Source organism: Kalmanozyma brasiliensis (assembly GCF_000497045.1).
Source record: "Kalmanozyma brasiliensis GHG001 unplaced genomic scaffold PSEUBRA_SCAF24, whole genome shotgun sequence".
NCBI classification, from domain to species: domain Eukaryota; kingdom Fungi; phylum Basidiomycota; class Ustilaginomycetes; order Ustilaginales; genus Kalmanozyma; species Kalmanozyma brasiliensis.
The window spans coordinates 87,276-114,353 of NW_015961964.1; the positions used below are offsets into that span (position 1 = coordinate 87,276).

Below are 27,078 nucleotides of genomic sequence, written 5' to 3' on the forward strand. Positions count from 1 at the left end.
GTGAGGCAGGCGTCCGGTGCGAGGAATCAATGCTTCGCATTGTCCCTCGCAAGCTGAACTTGCTGAGCCACTGCATGCGCGACCTCGTCCCAGACTTCGGCATCGCGATACGGCCTTTCGTAGGTTCCTGTGCCGGCGCCGAGATTCTCGATTGCGCTTTGGCCGAGGCTAACGCCAAGGCCTGGCACGACGACATCGCTCGACGTCCGACCCTGCCCATTTGCAGCCGAAGCTTGCCTCGGGGCGGGCTCAAAGTCGAGCGCATCAGGGGGATGGAACCAATAGTTGAGTGCCATGTGCACCTTGCTGGATTCTTCTGTCGGATCATCGGGATTCTGCTGCTCGTGCAGAGGCGGCAGTGACGAAGATGTGACTTCGTGATACCAGCTTGCGGGGAGGTAGAGCATCTGGCCTGGCTTGAGGTATACTTCGATCGGCAGTGGACATTCCGGCGGGAGCGAGTACGGCTCTGACGCTGGGGTTTTCTTCGTGCGCGAGCCGGCAGCTCCGTTGCTTTCCCTCGGCATAGGGCGAGAAGGATCGTCGGGGATGCCGAGACAGCGGTGCAAGACGTGCGGTGGAATGCGCGAGAAGCTCTGAGGCTCGTTCTCTTCGTCCGCATCTGCAGCAGATGATGCTTGAGCATTGGAGTTCTCGTCGGCCATTGCGAGGAGGCGGGCAAGCTCAGCCTCCCCTTCGTCGACGTCTCCAAACTCCGAGCCCGAATCCGCACCGAAGAAGCCTGGTTCGTCTGATTCATCCTCTTCGTCCCCTCCTTCGCTCGACATTGAGTCCTGCTCGGGGGTGCCGCTCTGCTCAGTCCGAGACGCTGTGTCTTCGAGGCCAGATTGCAGCTCATCGGCGTTAGTGTCATCGACACGAAAGGCAATTTTGACTCGCTTGACGGGACTGCGCGAATGATCTGACTCGACAGTGTCCGACTCGTCCTCTGCTTCTTTCCCGTCGTGGGAGGCATCTTCTCCTTGCTCCGAAGAGCTCAGATCCTTGCGTTTGCGGGACAGTCCGTTGACCATTGGTGACAGCAAAGCATCGGGATCTGTCTCTTCGTCTTCCGAGCGCGACTGCCCTCGAGAATCCGAAGCGCTATGTCCGTCCGTCTGCTGAGCGCCATCCGAGTCCTCATCAGATTCGTCGGCCTCTGAACGGGAGCTCTGTTCTGCGTCACGACGATCCGGCTCAGCGACACTTTCGAGGTATGCACGCAATTTGTCGACAGAGTCCGCATCGCCGGCAAGAGCAGCCAGTCCGATCGGTTTCATGGGAGCAGGAAGCGAGTCCAACAACCGGCGGGCCTGATCATCGTCGTCATCCTCGCCATCCGCACGGTCCTCGTCGTCCTCGACATCGTCTGACTCTTCTTCGGATGTGTTGATGAGCTGATTGCCGTTGGAATCCACAAGACCGCTGAGAATATCGTCGATATCGGCGTTGCTGTCATCGTCGTAGTCTGCATCGTCGTCCGAGGTGTCTGCTTCATGGTCAATGCCTTCTTCGTCCATGCGACAAATGCGGAGCTCAGCTTCGGCTTGGAGAAGAGCTTCTTCTGCGAGCTCCTGCGCCCTGGTCTGCTTAGCTTTGCCCTTGCGTTGACTCTTGAGGCGGGATCCTTCGCCAGCATCAGCGGCAGCGCGTTCGTCGATTTCCTGCTTGATGCGAAGACGAGCTTTGCGGCGCCATCTTGCGGCATCCGAGGGCACGAGACCGTCTGGACGAATGGGTAGCCGCAATTTGCGACCAGGCACGGGCACATAGGCTGGGATCTCACCAGGAGGTGTGTAGACGATGAGACCGTTGTGATGCACCCTGTCGATGAAGCCGCGAGGATGAAGATAGCGATGCGCTGAGGGTGGGAAGAGGAGAAAGCGTTTGTAGCCGGAGAGAAGGACGTAGAGGTTATCATGAAAATCGTGATGCAACCCTGAGCTCTTGCCTTCCTTGCTGTTGCCTAGCCACAAATTGCACTGTTGGAGAACGAGATTACCAAGCAGCTGCGGTTTGGAAGGGAAGTCGTTGGAAAGCGCATTGGTAGGTGCCGGAAGCACATTGTCAAGCTCCGGCTCACTATCGCTGTCGTCCGATTCGAAGTCGCGGTCTGAGTCGGGTTTGGCTGAGGACGATGGGATGGGTTGGTCCTGCTCTCCGTCTTCGACGTACTGAGTGGTGAGATACCACTTGCCTGCATCTCTTGAATCTTTGAGAATGTCGATGAACTCGGCGAATTTGACTTTCTTTCGTTTGACCGAGGTGCCAAAGTGACCTGCAGCGGGATGAACGGGTTCGATCTTGACGGGCACCTGTCCAGCAACTGAGCTGAGATAATCGAGATCGGACCATCTGGAGGCGTTCCAGTCGGCATCTTGAGGGTGTCCGTCGATGATGACGGGGCGACGTTTGCTAATAAAGTGCGCCCACATATCGGCGGTCGAGATGCTGCTCTTGACCTGAACGATCCTCGGGTCGGCTTCAAGGGGCCGCCAGCCTTGGTAGGCGTCGAGATGAAGCGGGAGCGGAGGTACTCTGAACATCTTGACGAGAGCGGGGCTGGGCTCAGCGAATATACTGGCCGACGCTGACCCCCAAGGTCTTGGTGATGTGAGCCGAGGCTGAGCTAGGGGCTTGAAGGCATCGCTCTGAAAGCAGGAACGGGCGACCGAGTGCAATCAGACAGACCACGGAAGAAGCTGGAGACGCGGCTGTGGACAGAGTACTGAAGAGCTGTGGCTGCACTTGCGATGGAGTGCAGTGTGTGTTGCTGAAGCAGAGACAATGATGCGAAAGGACTAGGATGGGGTGTCTTTTGAGGAGGGGAGGTTGACGAGATAGCGACACGCTGTGGCTCAGTTTTTTTGGATTTGAATGCAGAACCGTGCAGACTCTGATGACTTTTCAGAGAGAAGCTTAATTTTCCAACTGCGCCGTCTCTCTCTCGCTCTCACCGCCCTTTTCGAAGATTGGACCCTGACCTGTCCTGACCTGTAAGTATGCGGCTGGACGCCGCGCGACCACCGATTTGACCCTCATCGGTCCAGATCCAATTTCGATCTCACAGGAAGAAAAAAGACTGCGGCGGTACCACTTCAAATTTTCGCTTGGATCAACAACAGCAGATTGGCTTGATTCTCACCTTGCTTCTCTCTGATCCACCATCACAGTCATCGCCATCATTATGATGCTCAGCTAGGCTTTGGCTTTGCGCCCAGTCATCATCCATATCAGGTCCCTTGTTGCCACGCTCGTTCACGCTCCTTCTCATTTCACGCCCCTTCCGCAGGTCTTTTCATCTCGTTGCTCGTTCGCAGTTCGTTCGCCCGCCCTCGCTCGCCTAGTCTCCGTTCCTCGTCGCTTCGCCCATATACCCGGAACCGCTTCCCTTCCTCTCGCTCTTCCCAAACAACACAATGTCCAGTAAGACTGCTCTCGGTCGTGCTGGTCACGACTCCGAGGTCAAACTTGCTAGCGAAGAGCAGCTTTCCACTATTCGCAGGATGGCCCAGATCGTCGCACGCATCTTTTACGAAGATCGACACATTGTCCTCATGGATCAACTCGTCAGCATCACCGTCCTGCCTGCTGACGTACTCGCGCACCGCTTGGGCATTCAGGTCAAGGAGCTTGCCGCGCTCTCATCCAAGCTCTTGGAAGACAAGCTCGTCTGCACATTTCGCAGGAACGAGATCAGAGATGCTATCACAAATCGCAGTGTTCCACGCACCTATTACTATCTCGACTTCAAGCTCTTCCTCGATGTCACCAAATGGCGCATGATGTCTATCCGTAAAAAGATTGACACTCGTCTGCGCAACGAGCTAGACAACAAAGGTTATGTCTGCCCTCGATGCAAAAACTCGTACTCAACGCTCGAGGTCGCGCATTTGCTCGACATCTTTCGCAACGTGTTCGTCTGCGAGACTCCCGGGTGTAGCACCGAGCTGGTCGACAACGAGGAAGCCGAGGATGTCAAGAGGAGCAAGGACAGCCTGATGCGCTTCAACGAGCAGCTCTCTACCCTGCTCGGAGGTCTTCGTCGCACTGAGGGCATTACGCTGCCACCGCTCGATGTTGGCGCGTGGCTAGCTAAGCACGCTGCCTCGCAGCCTTGGTTCTCCAGCCGATCCGAAGATGCTTCTGTTGCGCCTTCGTCCTCGACCGTCAATGGGGCGCCCGCCCTGCAGGTGGATCTCGCGTCGAACGACCCGGCAGCCGAAGCGGCACGTCGACTCGCCAAGCAGAAAGCCGAAGACGAACAGCGAAAGCAGAACGCTCTGCCAGCATGGCATCTTGCAAGTACCGTCAGCGGCGAGCAAACGGCACTCGGCCGCAAGCAGCAGCGCAACCAGTCTTCTAATGGCTTTGACGTCGAGGACCGCAAGGACGACGACGACGGCGATGATGACGACTACTACGCGCAATATGCTAGTCTTCAGACAGCAGAAGCAGCGGCAGCGTCGTCTTCCAAGCCTAGTCAAGCACCTTCTGTGGACGAGGAAGAGTTCGAGGACTTCGAACCAGTCACGCAGCCTCCAGACGATGCGGGTACGCAGCGAAAGCGATCACGGTCTCCGTTGGTCACCGGTGGCGAGAACAAGCGTGCCAAGGCGACAGCGCCAGAACAGCACGGGGAGTCGAGCGGCACTGCTCCTGCGGGCGCGGGTAACGGTGGCGATGATGACGACGACGGCATGGACGACTTTGAGGATGTCGTGTAGCAGCTCATTCCGAAGCGCAACATGTTGTGTTGCTTCGGTTTATCGCAGACTCTTGATTGTGCTGACCTATTGAACCTCTCCCCGACCATGAGCATCTTTCCCCACTCTCGATTCTTCCTTCCCTCACTCCTTTTCATCCCTTTCCCTCTGTCCTTGCACATCAAGGTACACATGCTGGGTCTTAAGAGCACCGAGTCTTGGAGTTCGTCGCTTTGCGGCTGCGCTCCCGTGACCGGGGTTTGAGTCATAGCCTAGCGACAGCAACACTCTTTTTCATCTAGTCTGGATTCGTCGCGCTCGCTGCTGCCTCATCTTGATGGGGACTGTGATGGCAAGCGCGGCGAGCTCCTCTTGTAGGAGCGATAGCACTCTGGCGTGCTTCGGCTCTGTTGCAACTAAAGATGCAGCCCGGCTTGGTTGTTCAGGACCGTCGGTTACCGTCTGCGGAGGTCATCAGAGTTGCCGGGAGTATCTCTCTTTGAGCCGCGCTCCCGAGCTAGAGTTGCTTGAAGTCCAGGTCTGTGAAGACATTTCACACACCTCGCCTCCCTTGCATACCCAACCTCGTCAAATGAGGCCTGGTGGGAACAGCCTCTGTTTCTGAGTGTCGTTCTTGCAATACATCAGATTTCGGTCCAAAAAGGATCATGAGCAGCTCCACGTCAGACATGGCACCTCACGTTTGGAAGGTGTTTTTGTTGAAAGCCGCCGTGACGTGTTGAGAAGAAATGCGAAGACCCTGAAATCTGGAACTGCACGGCCCACCTCTGATCTTGTGAGCTTGCCTTCTCCCCCCCAAAGCAGAGACACACCATTCCGCTCCTTCGACGGCGATATCTTGCGCAAGAAGATGACATCGCTCGCAACGACAGCCTTGGTGCTGCCGCTTGGCACGCTCGCCTTGGTGCTGCCACCATTGCTACAGCTCGAAGTCTCCGAGCTCCACTACGCTCATGGTCCGATGTGGCCCCCATTCCGATGGCTTTCCGAGCTCTTCCTTTCCTCGCGACCATCCAGGCTCACGACGATACTCGATCTGTTAGTACCCTTCAAGCATCGGCAAACAATCCTGTACTACGATGATGCATTCCCTGGCCTGTTTGCGGCGACAGGACTCTCGTTGATAGGCTACTGGGTGACCAGCATGGCCATCGCTAAGACCAAGGACGTCTTCTTCGCCCGCGGATTCAAAGGTCGAGATCTGCTCAAGAACAAGCCAGAGCCGATTCCCGAGAGTCTCGGTCTGCCGACAGCAGCAGTGTATATGGCGTTGCTCTTCCTCTTCACCCCTTTCCGCTACTTCTCCTCTCGGTTGCAAGGGGTTGTCAAGACGGGCGACGACTGGGAAGGCCGTATGGACGGCAGAGGTGGATTCCCGCATCACGAGCTGGCGAGCTTCCTTTCGGCACAGCTCTCCTTCCTGTCAGCGATCGTGCTCGGATTCCTCGACGACGTCTTCGACATTCGATGGAGGTACAAGCTGCCCATTCCGATCATCTCGAGCATCCCTCTGCTGATGGTGTACTACGCAGGCGGTGGAGGCACCTCGGTTGTGGTCCCTGGCTGGCCTGGGTTCCTGCGTCAGTGGATCGGATCATCCATCTTGGAGCTTGGTCCACTGTACTACCTCTACATGTCGCTCCTCTCGACCTTCTGCACCAACAGCATCAACATTCTCGCCGGGATCAACGGCGTCGAAGTAGGTCAAGCGCTGGTCATCTCGATCTCGCTCTGCATCAACGATCTGCTGTACCTCGACTCGCGCGCGGGCATGGCGGGTTCGCGCTCGAGCAAGGAGCTGCTCCGACGCCATCTGTTGAGTCTCTACCTCCTGCTGCCGCTGACGGGGGTGTGCATGGCCCTGCTGTCGTGGAATCGCTACCCGGCGCGGGTGTTTGTCGGCGACACCTTCTGCTACTTTGCCGGCATGGTCTTTTCCACTGTCGGCATCCTGGGTCATTTCAGCAAGACGGTGCTGCTCTTCTTTGTGCCGCAGATCTTCAACTTCGTGCTGAGCTGTCCGCAGCTGTTTGGCCTCGTGCCCAACCCACGGCATCGAGTGCCGAGGTTCCACGCGGAGAGCAAGTGCTTGTATCCTTCGATTCAGTACTTTGGCTCGGGTAACGCTGCCGAGGACGAGAAGCTTCCGAATACATCGTTGAAAGCGCTTCGCCCGGCAAGCATGCTGTCGACGATAGTGCTCAAGCTTCTTTCCGCAGTGCGGCTGGTACAGCTCGACTACTATGACGAGCCAAAACGCAGGATCAAGAGCACGACGAATCTCACCATCCTCAACGCCATCCTCGTCTTCCGAGGCGTGCGTCACCTGCCCAGCGCCAAGGCCGGACAGACGCCATTCACAGGTCCGCATATCACTGAGTATGGACTCTGGGTCCACACGATGATCATCCAGATTGCCGGTTCATGTCTGGCATTCGCGATCCGATACTGGGTCGCCTCAGTAGTCTTCCCTTGACACCGGTACTCGAGTCACGCAATCGCAGCATGCCTTCTCAGAACAGTCCTTCTCGCATCATCGCCTTGGTGCAAATTGAGTCGAGAAAGTGCGCACACCCTTTGAATCGAGGAAAAGCGAGAATGATATTGACAAGCAGCTTCCATCCAGGTTGAGACGAATGAAAGCAATGAGACAGAGTATACAAGCCAAATGGGGTAAAATGAAACAACGGAGCATCCGAAGGTAAGAAATAGACAGAATGGAAAAGGAGGGGATGATTCCGGACGATTGCAAGGCCTGGTTGAGGGAAGAATATCGAATCGGAAGCTCCTGGGATATCAATAACGTAGCCGATCATCTTACGACTACAAGGGCTGTAACCGAGAAGATGATCAAGAAGCTAGAAAAAGTCCTTATGCCTCCTTGACCTCGGTCTCGGCGGCCTTCTCCTTGCCAGCGGACGAGGCGCTGCGGTTGAGGCCGTCCTGCGAAGGCTCACCGGCCTGAGCCGACTCGCCCTTCTTCTCGAGGAGGTAGCCGTTGGAGCCGACCTCACCCTGGGAAGCGGCACCGCCAGTGTAGGCAGGGACCTCCTCCTCCTTGGTGGCCGAGGCCGAAGTGCTAGCACCGGCGAGGGCAGGGGCAGCGGTGTGGTGCTCGTTCTCGTTCTCGGCCTCGGCGTACTCCTCGTCATCCTCCTCCTCGATGGAGCTTCCGTCCTCCTCATCCTCGTCCTCCTCCTCGGAGCGGTAACCGGCGGCACGGACGGCGGCGGGCACGATACCGGAGCGGTCCATCTGCTCCGAGGTGGTGAGGTAGACCTTGGAGAGCTGCTTGATGTCGTTCCACCACTCCATCATCTCGTCGTGGCTACGAGCGCGGAAGGTGTAGGCGTGCTCGCGGCCCATGCCGAGGCTGGCGAGACCCTTGGAAGCGACAGCCGACTGGTTGCCCGTGACCTTGCGACCCTCGATGTGGAACTTGTGGCTCTTGGCAGCCATAGTCGAGGGGGGACCGAGGGTGCACTCAGGCAGGAAGAGCGAGAGTTCGGGCTGAGGGTGCTTGGTGGGGTCGGACGAACCGTGCTCGTGGAGGTAACCGGCGGGAGTGAGAACGTAGAAGGATTCCTTGTAAGTCTTGGTGAAGCGCTTCTTGCGCTCGAGGATGCCCTGGTGGACGGGGATGACCGAGGGGTCGTCCTTGCCGGGGTAGTCGATGGTCTCGGGGTTGCGGAGAGGGGTGTCGGGGTCGAGGAGGTGGTCGGAACGGGCGGCAAAGGCGATCCACTCCGAGTTGGGCTGGAGCGAGCGCATCTGGACGCCGAGGCTGAGCCAGGTGTCCTGGACCTGGGACGACATGCGTCCGGACCACTCGTCGAAGGTCTGCCAAGCGCTCTGGATGGAGCGAACGATGCCCTCCTCGAAGTGGGCCGAGTTCTGCTGCATGATGATGATGGACTTCTGGAGAGCGTTCTCCTCGTTGACCTGGCGCTGGAGCTGGCGGAAAACACCCTGGTTAGCAGCGTAAGGGTCCTCACGAGCGGTGACGCTCATGGGGGTGTTCTTGAGGAGAGTAATGGAGCGGGCGAGCTCGGTGATCTGCTTGGTGGACATCTCGCGCTCCTTGGCAACCGAGTTGGCGAGCTTGCCCGTGTCCTGCTGGACATTCTTGATGTGAGCCTTGATCTCGGAGCGAAGCTTCTGGAGGTGCTGAACGATGGAGCCCTCGACGGTCTTGGCGAGGTTGGCGTGGTGGTCGGCGATGACACGGGTCTTGTCACGGATGCCGTAGTAGATGTCCTGAATGCCGTCCTCGCCGAGGAACTGGTTACCCTCGCGGAAGGGGACCTGGATGACACCGCCGAGCTTGGTGAGCTCCTTGGCAGTGTTGTACTCGATATCGGCGATACCCTCGAAGTAGCTGATGAGCTGCTTGGTGATGTGCTTCCAGCCTGCGGAGAGAGGGAGGAAAAGGAACAGAAATATCGAAGAGTCAGTGTCTCGTCCTTGTTAGCGGCTTTGCGACCTGGTTGGCAATCCAACGCCCTTCTGTTGGACGGATGGCAGGGTTTCGTGAGTGAGTGAGACTTACCAGTGAAGCGCTCAATGAGAATGTCCGAGGGACGAAGCTCGTGAGGGCCGGTGTTCTTCTTGATGAGGGAAGCGTTGCGGCTGGCGACGGTAGACTTCCTGCTGACCGAGGTTCCCCTGGTCATGGTGGAGTGTGCGTCGGTCATTGTGATAGATGGACGTCGACGACGTGGGTTAAGAAAATAGGTGGTGGTAGTAAGAACGACAAACGGCGAGCAACGATAAAGCTGGGCCGGATGGATAGGGGTATGATCGTTCGAAGTGACGGGTGATGATGGTGAAGAGGGAAAGGTGACGGCGAAGAGAGGTGCAATAAAGGTGTTCCAAGCCGATACCGAGAGAGGTCAGTCACCGGGCACGATTACAGAGAGAGCGAGAGACAGGCGAACGGGTGGATGGTTCGAGAGAAAAGACAGGCCATGTGCCTCAATTTGGTGACGCAACAAGGCAAGAGCGCTCTGGCTGGCTGGCTGCCTCCACCCCCGTTTCTCAGTTGGCAGTCGATCAGCAACGCATTGGCCGCCTTTGTCATTTTTGGCCTATTTTGGACTATTTTCGAGGCAGCAGAGGGCGACAATCAAGCAACCTTGCGCGGAAGTCGAAATGCCGGCAGAGGTGTGCGATGACGAAGGCACGGACGCCCACCTCCGATTTCTCGAATTGGAACCGAGGCACTTGAGCAGTGTGGTCCAGGTTTAGAAGCTTTCGACTTTTGTGAGTCTCAACGTGTGGATGCGTCTGGCTGGCTGCAGTCACTCTGATTTTGCTGCTGCTCACCAGCTTGGCCCTCTTGGTATAGATCCACGGCACAGCACAGCGCACAAGAGCAGCCCGTCAGCATGAAACAGCAAGCACGTTGGCTCGCTCCTGTCTCTCGTCCTTGAGGCTCAGTTGGATACAGGGTCGGTCACCTTCGATCGCAGCAAGGAAAGGGTCAGAAGAATCGAGGGTCCACGGTCCCTATGGGTCTGGCCGCTCTTGCCGTATCTTTTCTTCTTCCTCGAGGCAATGTCGATCCTTTGACGCCCTTGGGCCTAGACCTACCAAAGTTGCCCGCTTCGACGGCTCTTTCGCCCATTCCCACGGTGGATGCATGCCTCATCACCATCTTTGGTTCTTTGTCCTTCAGCTCGACATGTGGCCCTCACGTTGGAACAGATGCGGTATCATTATGAAGGCAATCAATGGCTCACGGGCCGAACAATCGCTGTTGTAACGGCATTTGCATGTCGCACAACAGCCAAGCAAACGCACTTTGAGCTTGGTGTAGAGACTTTGGCGTGACGTAGCTTGGCATGGTCTGCTACCGGCTTGGCTGGCTCGGGGTCCTGTTCCGCTGCGGTCTCCTGCTATTTTCGGTCTGTTTGTCGCGCCTTGTCTTGCGGTCGGCTGTGCTGGGCTCGGCCTCGGCTGGATTTTAGTGGGAAAGCGCTTTTGCAGATCCCCTCGCTTGCACGCCTAGCTCAACTTAGACCTGAAGCAACGCCAGCCTCGCCTCGGCGACCAAAACAAGCACCGGCTCGGGCAGACAAACATCCTTCAAAGCGATGAATCACAAGCACAGAAGGCTCTGGTGGGCTTCGCTGGGTGCTCTGGACAGACTAGGTGTCGCATTTTTGGCCCGATTTTCCAAGCCCCCTTTTTGGCTCTGATTTTCGCCCGCTTCCTTTTAATTTCCTTTGGTCGAAAATGGCCAACGCTTGTTGCGACCTTGATAGCTGCTCCGTCCATCGTCGGCTGGAGGTAGCTCGGAATCCATTCGATTCCAAGGCTGCAGCTTAGGCTGTATAGAGGCATAGACAAGCTCGCGAAGAGCTCTTAGCCTGACACGGAACGAGGAGGCAGTCAGAACAAAGGTCGTTCACAGCCAACGATCCCCTAGAAGCAAGCAAGCTCAGCAGCTTGAGGCTCACGCGTCGCGTAAAGAGGTGCATTTTGGCTCCAGACCAACACCTTTTCTGAATTTGAGGTTTGGCTGAGTTTTGTGATTTTGATTGGGAGCAACACTCGAAGCTTCTTCTTGCAAAGTCACTCGAGGCTCAGTCACGAACCCATCATCGCTCTTACCTCCATGGCACCTCGATCAGCAACAACATAGGCCCAATTTCTGACGAGCCACCATGGCTTCCGACGGTCAGCCTTCGGCGCTGCATACGCCCGCTCGTCCAAGAGGTACGCTGGGGCTCAGACGCACTGCTCCCTCTGCCATCGCCAGCACCAAATTTGCGTCGCCATCTTCAATCGCTACCGCCACCTGCAATGATACCGCCAATCCAACAAAGAGGGCAAGACTGGTGCTTCCAACCCAGCAAGGGGACGCCGACGACGCCGACGCATCCGAGCACTTGCCAATCGGAACAGTCGCTGCCAACGAAACTCCCGCTTCACATACCTTCTTGCTCAGCCGCAATACTTCCAATCAGGGCATCAATGGCTCTCCTGGAACGAGTTCAACCAATGCGATTGCCGGCTCATCCAGTCGAAACGGCCCTTACTACCTCTGCACCTGGAGGAAGCCACAGCACAAAAAGCACAAGACCTGGGATGGCGACGCACTGCTCGTTGTCAAAGACGGAGGCGAGCGTTGTGCCCTCATCTGCTCCGAGACAGGCAAGGACCTCGTCACATCAGCTCGCTTTGCGTTCAATCGCCTTTCCTCTGGCGACGAATTGGCGCTCGGTGGCAAGGAAATCGAGATCGATCGCGAGATCGATCAAGCAGAATACCGCAAGATGGTCGCGTTCACTCGAGGCGAGCTCTCACCCGTCAAGAAAGGCCCTCCTCCGACTGCTATACGTACGCCAAAGCCTTTCGTTGCACCAATCCGACGTTCCGCTATCAAACCTGTCGACATTAATCAGATTGCACCTGCTCGAGCAGAAACCTTTTACGGCAAACCAGCTCCAAAGCCTTTGCCTATCGATCTCGATGACGACGCGGCCACCTCGCGCTCTGCTAGCCCATCTCGTGTCAGCGGTCTCATCAACCCCGGTCAAGGCAGGAAGGCCCATCCTCGCTTCGATCCCGACGAGCCAGGCGCCATCGTCATGAAGAGACCCGACAGAGGGCATCAAAAGCGAAACAATCCAGACAATCGTCCGATAGTCGATGTCGTGCTCGATCCGCATCTCACCAAGGCATTGCGACCGCACCAAGTCGAGGGTGTCAAATTCCTCTACGAGCGCACCATGGGTATGCATGCAAATGGCGAAAAGGGCAAAGGTGTCATCCTGGCAGATGAGATGGGTCTCGGAAAGACGCTCCAGACCATCGCGCTCATTTTGACCCTCATGAAGCAGAACTGCTACTACACGTCCAAATCCTGCACCGTCGAACGCACCGTCATAGTGTGTCCACTTACGCTCGTCAACAACTGGAAGCGCGAATTCCGCAAGTGGATCGGCACCAACTCTCTCAATGTCCTCTGCATCGACGAGGGAAGAGGCCGAGAGGATGTCGAGCGATTTGCCCGGTCCAGGGCCTACCACGTCATGGTCATCGGCTACGAAAAGCTTCGAACGTGTATGGACATTGTCAAGACTGCACAGCCGCCTGTCGATCTGATCGTTTGCGATGAAGGCCACAGGCTCAAATCCAAGGACGCTCTGACCACCATGATGTTCGACGAGCTCTCGGTCGAACGCAGGATCATCCTGTCAGGAACGCCTATTCAGAACAATCTCTCCGAGCTCTACGCCATGATCGACTTTGTGGTTCCGGGCATGCTCACCAGCCCAGAGAGCTTCAAAGCAACCTTCGAGGAGCCCATCATCCGCTCGCGCGCCAAGCACTGTTCGCCGCACGACAAGGCTACTGGCAAAGCACGCCTCTCTGCGCTCATGGTCATCACCAAAGACATCATTCTCCGCCGTACCGCCGACCTTCTCAGCAAATTCTTGCCGCCAAAGAAGGAGATGGTGCTCTTCTGCAGCCCGAGCCAGGAACAGATTCGTATCTACCAGTCCATCCTCGGGTCCAGCGAGGTACGCTCGCTGCTGCGTGGCGACGCTGGTAATGGGCTTTTGCAGATCGGCGTGCTGCGAAAGCTCTGCAACACTCCCGAGCTCTTGCTCAAAGATACGGAGTCAAGCGCCGAGACGCCTACTAAGGCACTCGTCGGCGACCTCACACGCTTCTTCCCGCCCAACTTTGTGCGCAATGAAGCGAGATTCAGCGGCAAGCTCATCTGCGTCATGAACTTGCTTGAGACGCTGAGAGCACAGACGGACGACAAGGTGGTGCTCGTCTCCAACTTCACCAGCACTCTGGACGTGGTCGAGTACATGATGAGGAAGAAGCGGTACTCGTATCTGCGACTTGACGGCAAGACGCCGCAGGACGAGAGGATGGCCATGGTCAACCAGTTCAACCGCGAAGGCGTCCACAACTCGTTCGTCTTTCTACTGTCTGCGAAGAGCGGTGGTGTGGGTCTCAACCTAATCGGTGCCAATCGTCTGGTGCTCATCGACTCGGACTGGAACCCGTCGACCGACCTGCAGGCCATGGCACGTATCCACAGAGACGGACAGAAGAAGCCATGCTACATCTATCGACTGCTGCTCTCCGGCACCATGGACGAAAAGATCTACCAACGACAAATCTCGAAGCTCGGCTTGTCGGACTCGCTCATGAACGCACAGAAGAAAGCCACCTCGGACACATTCTCGCAAGAGGAACTGCGCGACATCTTCACTCTGCATCTCGACTCGAGCTGCATCAGCCACCGACAGCTGATCTGCGACTGCGACGGCAAGGGAGGCAGCGCTACCGCCAACAAGATCGGACCAGCCGAGCTGGATACGCTCAACAGCAGCCAGAGCTCGATCAAGAGCGAAGATGATGAAGAACTGCCAGGCTTCATTGCCGCATCGCAGCATATTGTGGATAAAGCGGCGGCGGACAAGCTCGAGAGACGCAAGAAGCTGCTCGCGCTGTACAAGTGGGCGCACTACGACTGCGTGCAGCATCCGGACGCATTTGTCGAGGACGAGATCGTGGCAGGTCTCATCCGTAAGGCTCGACGAGAGGGCCAGTCGAGGGGGGCTGGCCCGTCACGCATCAAGGCGGAGCCGGTCGATGAGTGGAGCAAGGGCATGCAGGACCGAGGCGACGATCTGTTCTTTTCAGACGCCTCTGATGCGGAAGTGCATCTGGACGGTGAGGATGCTGCAGGATTTGGCGAAGACGACTTCCGACTGGACGAAGTCGAAGCAGGCAGGATCTTGTTTGTGTTTGCAAAGAACTCGGACCAGACGACGGACCAAGCGGCATCGCCGACGGCGACCAGTCCGCCAGCTCTCGACTGATCTCGATCCAAATCACATCGTTCACGCGCTACCTCCGAACAATCTATGCAATCGCATCGGCTTTCGCCTTCTTCTATTCATGCACATCTACGCTACGCAGGAGGAGGGTAGAGGCATCGACCCTCCATACCACCATCTACCTGCAGATTGACGCCCGTCACATGGCCGCTGAGGTTGGGACTCGAGAGCACCAGAACCTGTCTAGCGATATCGGCGGGCATGGCCACCTTCTGCAACGGGGTACTTGCCAATGCCCTGGCCCTGACCTTATCGTCTTTGATGGTCTCCTCTGCCAGAGGCGTGTACACCCAGCCGGGGTTGACCGAGTTGACTCTACCGCGAGGGGCGATCCTGACAATCTCGTTCTTGAGCGTGGGCACGAGGCCGTACATGAGCGCCGATTTTGTCGAGGCGTAATCGCCGTGGTCATGCTCACCAAACTTGCCTGCTGTGCTGCCGATGAAGCAAATGGACGCGGGGTCGGTGACGGCGGCAGACTTGTTCTTGAGAGCGGAGAGGAAGGAGCGGACGAGGAGGAAGGCGCCGTCGAGGTTGACAGCGTGCGTGTTGCGCCATTGCGACAGAGTCATATCCGAGAGAGGGACCGCTTCGACGGGCCAGATGCCGTGGTTGACGACGAGGACTTGGACAGGAACGCCCTGCTTCGCTTCGGCTTCCTCGAAGAGTCGCTCGACATCGGATTCGCTCGTGACATCGGCTTGGAGTGCAACGACGTCGGCGACGGAGCTGAGCTCACGAGGCGTGGTGTTGTAGTGCGCCGTCACTTTGGCGCCCGCAGCGAGAAAGGTCTTTGCGGTTTCGAAGCCGATGCCTCCCGACGCGCCGGACACTAGAACGTGCACACCGGTCAGACCAAAGTCGAGCGGCGATGATGTCGACGAGGACGACATGATGAGCAATATCACTAAGAAGCGATGTAGGGATGAGATGGTAGGATCAGAAGATAACGACACGAGCAAGAAGAAAACGAATGGTCTTTGCGTTTCTTCCCCACATTTAACCTTCTTTTTTTGTCGAAGTGGACGTGTTTGATTGCCGGTCACGCGAGCTGAGACAGAGGCTCAAAAAGGGTCAGCTGAGCCTCAGTCTCCGCAAGCGGCGGCAAAGCGCGAATCGCAGTCGATCCTTTTTCGGTTCTGTTCGGTTAGCAAACGCGCCTTTTTCCACAGCCGGATGGACCGAGGACCGAGAGCGTTCCCTGCTCTTTCACATCGCTTTTCCACTCGTGCGAGGCATGCGTGCATGTCACTTAGCTCCTTTTCCTCTCTCTCTCACACCTTCCACATACATCACAGCTCACACACGGAGTAGCTTGTGTCGAATTACACAAGCTGGCTTTTCCTCTCTAGGCGGGCAACCATGCCGTCGGTGCAAGAGCTCAAGAGCAAAAACGCTCGCGCCGTTCAGGAAAAGCATCTCGATCTCGTCGGCAAGTACAAGACGCACTATCCTGCCGTCGAAAAGCTTCACAAGCTCGCCAAAGAACAAATCGTCGATGATGTGGCCTCGCAGCTCGACCTCAACGAGGAAGGCAAGGCACGCGTTCTCCTCTACCTCTCCGACTTTGCCAATCTCTTTCGATTCTACCGCCGCTCGAGGTACGACCACGACCAGGCCATCAACCTTCTCAATGCTACCCTGCTTTGGCGTATGAGGACCGATCTGGATCTCTTGTCGCTCTCTTCGCTCAATCCGCTCTATGTGACACCGCCGCCACCCAACCCACCGCTCTTCTGGGTCAACAGCCACTTCAGAGACTTTTACGGACGACCATGTGGGATCATCAACCTCCGCAGCGTCGAGAGGACAGCAGAGGGAACACTGGATCAGATCAAGGAGTACATCGTAGCGTGTATGGAGATGATGCGTAGATATGTCGCCGACCTCTACCGCGCTAGCACAGATGGGCAACAAGGCGACAGCCAAGAAGGCATGATCCTGCAAGCATCCATAGCCATCGATCTCGCATCCAGCGGCATGGCCAACCTCGAATTGGAGCTGCTCCCTTTCCTGCTTGACCTGCTCAAGAACCATGTGCCAGGCATGGTCGGTGCCGTTTACATTCTCAACTATGGTTGGGTGCACGCCGGTATGTGGGCGGTCATCAAGCGAGTGCTACCGCAGCAAGCACTAGCCAAGATCTTCTTCCCTTCGTACGAAGAGCTTAAAGAACACTTTGACGCCAAAGCCATCCCAGCGTGCTACGGTGGAGAGCTAGACGTCGCAGTGGAGAGCTCGACGAACGATGTTCTGCGCAAGTATGGTCGTCCTCGACGCGCCTCCAATGCTACTCCCGCTGCCAGTGCTTCGACACCTCCGCACAGCCCGGGAGTATCTCGTCACATCAGCCGCAACAACTCATACGACAGCATCTACGAAGTCTTCTACAGCGCCGATTCCACTCCTTGGGCGAGTCGTCCCATCACACCACGACACAGCGAGCCATCGACACCTCGCGGCAACGGCTCCGACGTCAATGCTGCCGCAGGCCTCAAGATGACCCCGAGCGCAGCGCGCAAGTTGAAGCATCTGCAGATGTCGAGGGGTGACTTGTCAAGCGCAGCAGAGAGCGCACATCTAGGAGGCAGATCTCGGTCAGGGTCGGAACCCAAGATCGTCGATGGCCGGGCGGTGGGTTTGAGTGTGAGCGTCGGAGCATCGCCGTACGCGACACCTAGCATCACACCCGTTGGCCCACTGAGTCCGCGGGTGACGCGAGCTCGAAACCCGGATCGACACGTGCGCTTCTCGAGCGATCGCTCGGAGTCGCCTCCTCGTCGGGTCGGAGCAACGAGCAACTTCACGCTCTACCTGCCCGAAGAGGACGAGGAAGCCATCCTTCCGTCCGAGAGCGAAGACTCCGATGCCAGCGGCAAGGACGGCGAGCTCCCACCCACACCTGCTCCCAGTGGCCTGCTGAATCGTCTCCGTCGACTCTCGGACTTCACCTCGTCCGGCAACCCACCCAAACCCGTCAGCGACACGCCCACAGCCGACGGCACAATCATGTACATCGAACCCTCCTCCCCTCGCCTCCAAGTAGAGCTCTTCGACGAACCACCACTGCAGCACGTCCCGCACACGTTCCTGTCACACCGCACCCGTCGGTCCAAACGCGACGGGCTTGTCTCGCCATACAACGCCAACAACCCCTTCTTTGGCTACCCCGCCATCCAGCCCACTGCACAAGAGGCCACTTTCCGGCTCAATCGCAGCGCCACACCTCAGCACCTGCACTCGCGACGTCGCAAGCGCGATCTACTGCGGACACTGACGTACCTCTTCGTGCTGAGGATTCTGGCGTTCCACCGAAGATTAAGATGGAGGATGTCGCTCGTGTGGCGCGAAGCAGCACGCACATTGAGTGTCGGCCCGCGCGCTGCCGGCGCAGGCGAAGGGGAGGACGACTTCTGGAGAAACCTGGACATGAGCCGTCTCTCGGCCGTGCAGGAGGACGAGCGACGAGCGAGGGAGAAGATGAACAAGAGCCAAGGACCAGTGGGCAAGATGGTGAAGAAGCTGATGGGCGCCGTGGTGCTGTTGATGCTGCTCAGACCGGAGTGGAGGCAGAGGGCGATGGTTCAGGTGTATGCCACCTTCGGGTCGATGCTGGGTCGAAGAGACGCAGGAAACGAGGTAAACTGGGACGAGTGGGACCAGAGCGGTGTAGCAGCCAACTCGACCGCCAAGCAAAACAGAAGCTGGACGGGGATGCATCTTCGCCGGCGGATCGGCTTGAAGGCCAACGTCGACACGAAGGGCGTTCCTCCGGTCACCACGGCTGCTGCCCCTGGCAAAAGCGGCAAGAACTCCCGCGCTGTCAACCCACTCGCCGTCGCGGGCGGCCTGATCTCAGCCGCCTCGCTTGCCTACCTTCTCTATACCTACCTCACCCCCTCTTCGGACCCGAACAAGGACGATGACGACGACGTTGCCTCTCGGCGCACCTCGCTCAAACCTACGCCCTCCAATCGCGTGCGACCATCCCTCTCTCTCTGCCTTTCGCCTCCCTTCGCCCGGTCCCCCGAAAACATCGCTGGCCTGCGCACGCTCCTGCACGCCATCTGCCCGGTGTTCGTCGTGCACCTCATCGTGCCCGGATCCCCCGATGACGAGCTGTCCGCGTCCATCGCCAGCCTCAGCGCCACCCTTGGTCCGATCCGGGACTTTGACGCGCGTCGCGTGCTCGAGTACACCCAGCCCGCCGGTCGATTCGCCCTCTCCCGAGCGCTCGCGTGCGATTGCCACGTCGAAGTAGCGCTACCGACAAGCGAGGAGAGCGGCACAGTGACGGAGTTGATGAAGGTTAAACGCAGTTGTGGGCTGGTGGTGTTTGCGAGTTTTGAAGGTGGGGAGGGTGGAGGAAGGGCGGTGTTGGCGGAGCTGAGAAGGGTTGCTGAAGAGGCAGGAGCACCAGGGAAGGACGCTCCGAATGGCATGCGGGCGTTTGACCTGGGTGCCAGTGCCGAGGCCGAGAGGTGGAGGGTGCTGGGTGTCAAGCTGGGCGAGTTGAGGGAGGGATGGAAGTGAAGCAGCCGCACACGGGTTGGAGAGGGAGAACATGCATTGCGACTGGGAAATGGGAAATGACAGTGATTGTGGAAATGTGCGATGTTTGACGATGTGAGAACGAGCCAATAAACGTCTGCAATGGATTCGAGGACACGAGTGAGAAATCGGTTTCCCCAACAGCAGGGCAGCGAGCGCGCGGTCACCGCTGCTGACTGTGTCCTTCAAACTGACCTCCGCCTGCGCCCAACCAAAACGGCTGCTCCCCACCGCCGACGGCGCCAGGTGGAGCCCGTGGCTTTCCAAGATTCAACCTGAGCCCACCGCCGTCCTCGGGAGGACTCGGGCTCGGCGTCCGCGGTCCACTGTTGAGCGTATCGAAAGAAAACGACACATCACCACTCTGCGGCTGCGATGGCCAAGAGAGGTCGGGAAGCATGTTGGCAAAGGACCAGTTTTCCAGGCCGAGTGCGTTGTATTGTGGCGCTGAAAAGTCTTGTAGGACGGGAGCTGGATAAGCGAAAGCATGAGGTGGGGGAGGGTAGTAGAATGCAGCTGGATCGGGATGGTGGTGCTGAGTAGGGAATGATGGGTCGATGATGGTCGAGGCGGTGAGCGGAGTGACTAGGCCGTTGACCTCGGTGAACGGGAACAAGGCTGGTGGCCAAGGTGAAGCGTTGGTTGGACAAGCTGAGCCGGTGGTGTCATGACCGAAGTCTGAGGACGTGGAAGGGAAGGCTGAGAACGAGTGCGACCGCGGCATGGCAACGCCGCCGCCAAAAGACGATGCGGCGTGGTTGGCGACGAGTCCGAGACCGATCGGGAGCTGACCGTGTGGCGTGCCAAACGCATCGCCCGTCGACGAAGATGGAGCGTGTGGGAGCGGTCTCGTCGTCACCTCTGCACTCGAATGGCTGCTGGCGATACTGCGTCTCTTCTTCCCAACGTCGACACCACCCGTTGAATTGGACTTGACCATCGCGCTCGCCCGTCTCTTCTTGCCCTTTCCACCCTCGTTCACATTCTCTGGAGTGACGCCCGTCTCCTCCCCCATCCCGTCATCCACCCCGTCCCACCCAACCAACGTACTCACTCCCACCCTCACCTCCCCCTCCTCCCCCCTCTCCCTCAACCCCTCCTCCTCCCTCGCCACCCTGTACACATCCATCAACAACGCCGCCTTATCCGCCCGGATCAGCGCCACCACCTCGGCGGTGGCCAACTGCAGTCTCGCCACCTTCACCTTCTCACTGCGCAAAATCGTCAACAGCAACGTGTTCCTCTCGGCCTTCATGAGGTGGTCTGGCTCTTTGTGTCGGACTCCCTCGGGCCACCAGCTGGGTTTACCGGACTCGCCCTTGTTGTATGGGCAGCGGGTTTGCTTTTTGGGCTCGATGATCTTGATCCACGCCTTGGCGACGATTTTGCAGACGGATTGTTGAAGTTGGGCGAACCGCAAATGGAGGAAGGCGGTACGGGCGGTGAGGTCGGGAAGGACGATGTGAAGGGTTGGAGTGGTCGGACCGGCGGGACGCGGTTGTAGGGAGGTGGGACGCGGGAGAAGAGGCGTGGACGAGCGCGGCGGGTTGAGATTGGTGAGAAAGAGCGGTGCGGATCGAGGTTCGTCGATGCGAGTTCGGAGGAAGTGCTGGTTGGCGATGGCGGTGTTGAGCGGTGCCGGTCGCTTGCCCTTCCCTTTGGTGGTCTCAGCTTGATCCAGCACACTGTCCATGTCTGGCACTCTGCCCTTGGTCACATCGAGAAACACATCATCCTCAACATCACCCCGACTCTCGTCGTCTTCCTCGAAATCCCACGACTCCTCGCGCCTCTTCTCCATATCCTCACCCGCCCTCGCGCCGAGCACCAACCCCCTCGCCTCCGCCGCAATCCCCTCCATCTCCTCGCCACTCCCTCCTTTCCCAAACCAACCCCCCAACCGGTTTTGAAAAGCCTCACTCGCGTACGTCTCCACATCCCCCCTAGCGGACACCCACATGATGGCGAAATGAGACCCGTTGATGTACGCCGCCTTGCCGAGCGCCCGCAGGATCTGGTCGCGTTTGGCCTTGAAGTGGCGCTGCTGCCGAGCCGGGGAGGCGTACGGCTCGGTTCGCGTTGGAATTCGGGGCATCGTGATCGTTTGGATCGGTGTCGATGCGATCGTCGTGATGACAAATAACCTCGATGGCGGTGATTGTGACTCGCGATGAAGCTTTTCGGTGGATGATGCAATTCAGTGTGCGTAGAGGGGGCGACAAGAAGAGAATACGAAGAGGCGACGCTGTCGTTGCGCTACGTCATGAGGTGATTGTCGATGAGTGGTTGTCGAGCGTGAATAATGCTGCTGCAAGAAGATTGAGATAGCAATACCAATAATGTCGATACAGATGGAACAGCTAGGTGTAGGGCATCGTACACGATGGAACAGTGAAAGATGAAGAAATAGAGAGGGAAGGAGAAAAGAACGAGAAGAAGAAGATGATGATGATGACGAACCAACCAGCAACTCTAACGACAAGGGCAACACCTTCACGAGTTGAGACGCCTTCTCTTCCGCCATCACGGCTGATGTTGTGATGGATCGGTAGAAGAAGCGAGCTGCCCGACCGAAATACCAGCGCGAAGCCTTGGCAAGCGAACAACACAAGCCTACGGGACAGCAACCCTTCAGCAGCGAGCTGTTTCGGACAACGCAAGGTCAAACACACCGAGGAAGTGAGTGGCGCCCGTCCAAGAGCGATCTTCCAGGAATGCAGTTCGTGTCGTCATCCACCCGAAGAAGAGGGACCGGTGCCCTGCTCTGGGAACGACTGTGTGAGCGTAGTGGAGAGGGGGCAGGGAGGGGCGATACTTGACAGCCGACCCCGTCTCGCCGTCGACACGCGGGGTCGGAGGGAAAATTTGTGGGAGAGCTGCAAGGGAGAATTTCGCAAGTGTGTATGCGCAGTGCATTCCCGGCGCCCTCATTCCTGAGCTTGTAGGCAGACGACTTTGCAGCCCACTTCTCTGGGCTTTCTCGGAGAAGCGTGCTGCCTGCAACGAGGCGGCCTGACAGCATCGTTCGGTTGGCGGTGAGCAGCGGCGTGCAGAGGGGGGAGGTGAAGACGGGTAGAGAGGCAGTCAACTGCATTCCACGGCAGTCTGTTCTCAAGGGAACATATCTCGGGTTTAATCCCAGGCCTGCTTTGCGCTCCCACCTGTTCGACTGGTGGAAGAGTGCCCATCTCGCCAGCGCCTGTCTGTCTAGTAGTGTTGATCTTCCAATCTGCCGCCTTTCCATGAAGCCGATCGACGCTCGAAGTGGCACTCAAACATTCTACTAGTGTCCGCTCAGCTTCTCATCTTCGCCGCCCAGATCCAACCGCCACACACGGCATCCCGAATCGATGCGAAACGATTGCCAGAACGAAAACGGTACAAATACAATGCGCGCCAACGGTGAAACCCCCTCACTTGGACGTGCTATCGGCCATCTTGCAAGCGACGATCTTGACCTTGTCGACGTCGAGGATGTCGGCATTGTCGAGCTTGAGTGTCGCATTGCGCACGCGGAATGTCCAGACCTCTTCGCAGAGACGGTAGTCTTTTAGGTGGCCCTGTTTGCGCCCAACGTTGCATTCGAGTGGAGAAGGGAGTCAGGGCGGGGCTTCGACGGTGAGGAAGTGGAGTGTGGAGAGGGCGAGGCCGTGAAGAGGGTGGAAAGGAGAGGAGAGGTGGTTGGGAAGAAGAGGGGGAGGGTGCGTACCTTGAGCTGGCTCTTAGCCTTAACATTCTTGCCCAGGTTGGTAGCGATGGCCTTGTCGAACTCGTTGAGCACGCGCATGGCGAGGACGGGGTTGATGTGACCTGACTGGATGAGTTCGTCGAGCGCATCGGTGAGCTGCATGCCGATGCTGTGCGTCGTCAGATAATAATCTTGGTCAGCGAGAGTCCTGGATCGCTGGTGGGAGCGCGAGGACTAAAGGGAAAGGAGTGATGGGAAGGGCTTACCTCGACCGGCGATACAGCTCATAGTAGAGCTGCTTGGAGTTGCTCGTCGACGCCATGATGCTCTTCCCTCGCGGCGATCAAGCCTGTGCTGCGGTACCGTGTCCTTGAATCGCAGTCGTAGTCTGAGTCGAGTTGAGCGACAGCAGCGAGGACGAAACAGCGAAGGAAGGAGGATAGACGATGACCGTTCAAAGCAAAAGAGCAACACCCAAAACCCTAAGTTGAGAGCGGCGCGTAACTCAGCTCTCTACATTTTTTCCGGCCGTAAAAATCTCGCCCCGCACACCTCCACACAGACGCACAAAAGCGGGGTTGGTCCGAGCGGAATGTGAATCTTTCTACTAGCTGACAGGATGATGCAACACCCCAGCCGGACTACTATCTTATCTTTAGCATCCATTCCGGCTTGAGGAGCTCGCTAACGAAAGGATTCTGACGTCGATCGCCGGTTCGGCGAATACGCAATCCACTCGCCTGGACCGCCCAGCTTCGCCTCTATAAGATCATCATCCATCGTCTCACCCGCCCCTCATTCCCACCACATCATCCTACGCCTCAAGCACACTTCACCATGGTCTCCGCGCTCATTCTCATCGCCGAAGGAACCGAGGAATCGGAATACACCATCGTATACGACGTCCTGGTTCGCGGGTCCGTCTCGGTCTCCTCGGCTCTCGTCGGGTCCTCCTCCACCTCTGCCGACCCAGCCAACCCGCACTCGGCCGCTTACGTCACCTGTTCGCGCGGGGTCAAGATCGTCCCCGACCTGCGTCTGCCCGATCTCGAGGGCGGAAAAGCGCTCGAGTACGACGCACTCATCATCCCCGGCGGCGCCAAGGGGGCTGAGACGATTAGCAACAACGAGGATGTAACCAAACTCATCGCTGCCATGTATGGCAAGGGCAAGGTCGTCGGCGCCATCTGCGCCGGAAGTCTGGCGATTAAGGAAGCGGGGATCGGAAAGGACGCTGCTATCACCAGTCACCCGAGTGTCAAGGCGGAGCTGGACAAGGAGTACACGTATAAGGAGGAGAGGGTCGTTGTTGCCGATAATTTGGTCACCAGCAGAGGACCGGGCACTGCGTTCGAGTTCGCACTGACGCTGGTGGAACAGTTGGTAGGCAAGGAGAAGAGGGACGAGATTGAGGGTCCACTCATCCTGCCTAGCGGAGCGACGATTGGTCACGCGCAGAGCTCGCCCGATGAAGTGACTCCAAAGGAGTGAAGCCCAGCAAAAGCACAACGAGTCTCATCGCAATGTCAGCTCATACCCCTCAAATCCCAGCAAAGAGTGCTTGTGCGTTGGACGGTGCGAGGGCACGGCAAGCAGTGTATTCCTGAAGACAGAGCGTTTCATCGTGCCGACCCGTTCTTCTTGGCATCCTTGCCCTTATCCCACTCCTCATCCTCGCCTCCGCCACCCCAACTCCAACTATCGCCACTCTTCCTCCGATCACCTTGGCTCATGAGCATCCCAAACACGCCCACTGCACCCGGCACACCCCCTAAGACGGGACTCGCCGTCCTCCCATGCCCATCTGAGCTACTGCTCGACAGACTCGCCCTCCTCACCCCCTCCTCCTCCACCCTCGTCGGCTGCAAATTCGGCGACCGCCTCGACCCCCCACCTGCCGCCTTGTACCACGGCGAATCGTTCGACGCCTCCTCCAACTGGATCCCCGGCGTTTTCGCCGTTGGATTCAGCTCCTCGATCGTCATCGCATTGCCCAATTTGCGCTCTGCTTCGCGGAGCAGGTCCGAAGCGTTCTCCCGCGCCGCCTGGAGTCGTTTGGTGAATATCGAGGCGAAGCTGCTTTCGCCCGTCTTGTCGGAGCCTGTTAGCGAGCCGAGGATGGATGTGCGACTGCTCCTCTGCGGCTTCGGCGGTGTTGGCGGCGCAGTGGGGAGCGGGGTAGCAATGCCATTGGCGTCCACGGTGAAACCCAGCGCGCGACTATCCCGGTCCGCAAGCGAAGCCAATCTGCCCTGCTTCGGTGCCGAGGTGATGGTCGTATTGGGACTGGTTGATCTGGATCTCGTCCCCACCGCGGGAGACCGTGGCGATCGAGGAGAGACAACGTCCGATCCTTCCTCTTCCAACACCCCCAGTCCTGTCGGGCGCAACATGCCGTCGACCGCCACCGGCGGCGGCGCGGCTTTCCGTCCCTTCTCCGCCACGGCTGGTGCGTCAACAAGGCTGTCCAACAGGTTGTTGAGCTGCGTTTTGAGATTACTGGGGAGTCGGGAGGAGAGACTGTTCCACGCGTCGACAGCGACGTCGCTCGTACTCGATGATGAGCCGTCCCGTCGATGTGCGCCGGTGGAGGGCGGGGCGGAGTAGGCGAGTTCTTTGGTGGCTAGCCGTTGCCAGGTGGTGCGAAGCTGGTGAAGTTGCGCTTCGGAGGTGGAGAGCTGTTCGCGGAGCTCGAAACAGTGGCGTTCTTTTTCGGCGATGAGCCGGAGCAGGTCGTGCGAGGTGCTGGGGAGCGAGTCGTCCGAGCTGAGGCTGAGACGGGTTGTGCGTGCACCGGACTGCGCAGGATCGTGCCGGATGAGGGAGAATATGAGCAGAGGAGGACGTGTCAGTCGACAGGTTTCCCCACAGCGGAGCTACGAACGACGAGCCAGATCGTTGGGATGGAGAAGAGGGAAAGGGAGACATACAGCCTCGGGTCTAGTGGCAGTCGATGCCCTGCCTTGCTGTCCGCACTGCCTGACGATCAAAGCTGTGACGTCTTGAGACCGAGCATTTCGCGCACCGACCGCAATCGCTGCTGGAGGCTCTCGAGAATCTGCTCTCTCGCGAGCTTCTCTTGCTCTGTCTCGCGTGCTACCTCCTTATCAGCCCCTTCCTGATGCTCTCTTTCATGCTCCATCGCCTCGTAATCCGGCTCCGCCAATGTCCCCAGCGTGACTGTATCGAGTTCCTTCGCCAGCTGTCTGAGCTCTTCCTTGGCTTCCTCCAACCTCGGGCTCGCCAGCAACGGCAACGACGACGAGCCACCGCCAGCACCGGCAACATTCGCACCACGCGCACGGCCCATCCGACTCCTCCCCGCAGCACCAGACGAAGCAGAGGTCGACAAGGAGACAGCTCCGCTAGCGGAGGACGTAAGAAGCAGCAACGCCGCTACCTGACCGCGCACGATCCCGACTCGACGACCCAGAGCAGCACCTACCTCGTTGAACCCCTGATCGAATCCGGACTGGAGCGTGCTCAGCTTGCCGGCGGTGATGCCTTCTCGGTAGCCTGTCTGTTGTGCGCAAAAACCCAAAGGGTGAGTCAGTCTACATGATGAAAGGGATAGAGGAGCGAGGGGAGAGGACGTACGTCGTTGAACAGGGCCTCTACTTTGGCCGAATCGCGCTCCGCCATGGTTTTGGTCGGGAGCGAAAATGACGCATCTTCCTCGCTCATCAACCAGTCGTCTGCGTCGGAGCTCGCACCTTGCGATGCTTGCGACGGTTTGCGTCGTAGGCTGCCGGAGGTGGCTCTGCTGATGGAGCCAGTGCGTGTCCGACTCGAAGCAGACGAGGTGGAGGGATTCCGACTCAGCCCTTCGTCCGCTTTGACGCTGGTCGCTGGCGAAGCGATGTATGTGATGCTCGAGCGTTGGCCTCTCCTCGGCGTGTCGGTGGTCGGTGGCCCTGAGGGAGTGGAGCTGGAAGCGACGGGTTGCGAGCCAAGATTGAGCGGTTTGGGGAAAGCTTGTCGTGAAGGGGTGTTCGCGGTGGGTGTCGACGCTGATGCCCATTCCGACTGGTCCATTTGTGGTGTTTTGAGGGCTGATGGCCCAGCAGTCTGCTGCTGCGATGCGTCCATCTTCGACTGTAATACCGTGCCAGCTCTGATGTCGAAGGGAAGGCAGCGTGCCGGACAGATGATGTCGCTGATCGAAACCTTAAAAAAGTGTCGCGAGGCGGCAGATGTCTCACAGACCGAAGCCATTTTTTCGCGTCATGGATGTCAGATT

At 58.0% G+C, this 27,078-nt stretch overlaps 11 protein-coding genes across 11 annotated transcripts; 5 read left to right on the forward strand and 6 right to left on the reverse strand.

Annotated features, from left to right (window-relative positions):
- Window positions 1–26: 26 nt before the first annotated feature.
- PSEUBRA_003681 (JmjC) lies at window positions 27–2,546 on the reverse strand (the record flags this gene model as incomplete). The annotated part of the gene is made up of 1 exon (XM_016436784.1): window positions 27–2,546. The coding sequence occupies one exon, from the start codon at window positions 2,544–2,546 to the stop codon at window positions 27–29; it is 2,520 nt and encodes an 839-aa protein (XP_016291876.1).
- An 873-nt stretch (window positions 2,547–3,419) lies between these two features.
- Window positions 3,420–4,727, forward strand: PSEUBRA_003682 (TFIIEalpha/SarR/Rpc3 HTH domain protein; the record flags this gene model as incomplete). Its single annotated transcript, XM_016436782.1, has 1 exon — window positions 3,420–4,727. One exon carries the CDS (start codon window positions 3,420–3,422, stop codon window positions 4,725–4,727), a length of 1,308 nt encoding a protein of 435 aa, XP_016291877.1.
- An 850-nt stretch (window positions 4,728–5,577) lies between these two features.
- On the forward strand, window positions 5,578–7,203 carry PSEUBRA_003683 (Glycosyl transferase, family 4; the record flags this gene model as incomplete). Its single annotated transcript, XM_016436781.2, has 1 exon — window positions 5,578–7,203. The coding sequence occupies one exon, from the start codon at window positions 5,578–5,580 to the stop codon at window positions 7,201–7,203; it is 1,626 nt and encodes a 541-aa protein (XP_016291878.2).
- Window positions 7,204–7,598: 395 nt separating this feature from the next.
- Window positions 7,599–9,421, reverse strand: PSEUBRA_003684 (Pleckstrin; the record flags this gene model as incomplete). Its single annotated transcript, XM_016436791.1, has 2 exons — window positions 7,599–9,136; window positions 9,277–9,421. The coding sequence occupies 2 exons, from the start codon at window positions 9,419–9,421 to the stop codon at window positions 7,599–7,601; spliced, it is 1,683 nt and encodes a 560-aa protein (XP_016291879.1).
- Window positions 9,422–11,395: 1,974 nt separating this feature from the next.
- On the forward strand, window positions 11,396–14,581 carry PSEUBRA_003685 (Helicase, C-terminal; the record flags this gene model as incomplete). Its single annotated transcript, XM_016436765.1, has 1 exon — window positions 11,396–14,581. The coding sequence occupies one exon, from the start codon at window positions 11,396–11,398 to the stop codon at window positions 14,579–14,581; it is 3,186 nt and encodes a 1,061-aa protein (XP_016291880.1).
- Window positions 14,582–14,673: 92 nt separating this feature from the next.
- Window positions 14,674–15,492, reverse strand: PSEUBRA_003686 (Short-chain dehydrogenase/reductase SDR; the record flags this gene model as incomplete). The annotated part of the gene is made up of 1 exon (XM_016436786.1): window positions 14,674–15,492. The coding sequence occupies one exon, from the start codon at window positions 15,490–15,492 to the stop codon at window positions 14,674–14,676; it is 819 nt and encodes a 272-aa protein (XP_016291881.1).
- Window positions 15,493–15,961: 469 nt separating this feature from the next.
- Window positions 15,962–19,132, forward strand: PSEUBRA_003687 (CRAL-TRIO domain protein; the record flags this gene model as incomplete). Its single annotated transcript, XM_016436766.1, has 1 exon — window positions 15,962–19,132. One exon carries the CDS (start codon window positions 15,962–15,964, stop codon window positions 19,130–19,132), a length of 3,171 nt encoding a protein of 1,056 aa, XP_016291882.1.
- Window positions 19,133–19,313: 181 nt separating this feature from the next.
- On the reverse strand, window positions 19,314–21,245 carry PSEUBRA_003688 (Protein of unknown function DUF2841; the record flags this gene model as incomplete). The annotated part of the gene is made up of 1 exon (XM_059465124.1): window positions 19,314–21,245. One exon carries the CDS (start codon window positions 21,243–21,245, stop codon window positions 19,314–19,316), a length of 1,932 nt encoding a protein of 643 aa, XP_059320598.1.
- Window positions 21,246–22,563: 1,318 nt separating this feature from the next.
- On the reverse strand, window positions 22,564–23,160 carry PSEUBRA_003689 (Transcription initiation factor IIA, gamma subunit, N-terminal; the record flags this gene model as incomplete). Its single annotated transcript, XM_016436798.1, has 3 exons — window positions 22,564–22,710; window positions 22,860–23,007; window positions 23,105–23,160. 3 exons carry the CDS (start codon window positions 23,158–23,160, stop codon window positions 22,564–22,566), a joined length of 351 nt encoding a protein of 116 aa, XP_016291884.1.
- A 515-nt stretch (window positions 23,161–23,675) lies between these two features.
- PSEUBRA_003690 (ThiJ/PfpI) lies at window positions 23,676–24,329 on the forward strand (the record flags this gene model as incomplete). Its single annotated transcript, XM_016436773.1, has 1 exon — window positions 23,676–24,329. The coding sequence occupies one exon, from the start codon at window positions 23,676–23,678 to the stop codon at window positions 24,327–24,329; it is 654 nt and encodes a 217-aa protein (XP_016291885.1).
- A 128-nt stretch (window positions 24,330–24,457) lies between these two features.
- On the reverse strand, window positions 24,458–26,873 carry PSEUBRA_003691 (Essential protein Yae1, N-terminal; the record flags this gene model as incomplete). The annotated part of the gene is made up of 3 exons (XM_059465126.1): window positions 24,458–25,636; window positions 26,284–26,358; window positions 26,436–26,873. 3 exons carry the CDS (start codon window positions 26,871–26,873, stop codon window positions 24,458–24,460), a joined length of 1,692 nt encoding a protein of 563 aa, XP_059320599.1.
- Between the last annotated feature and the right edge of the window lie 205 nt (window positions 26,874–27,078).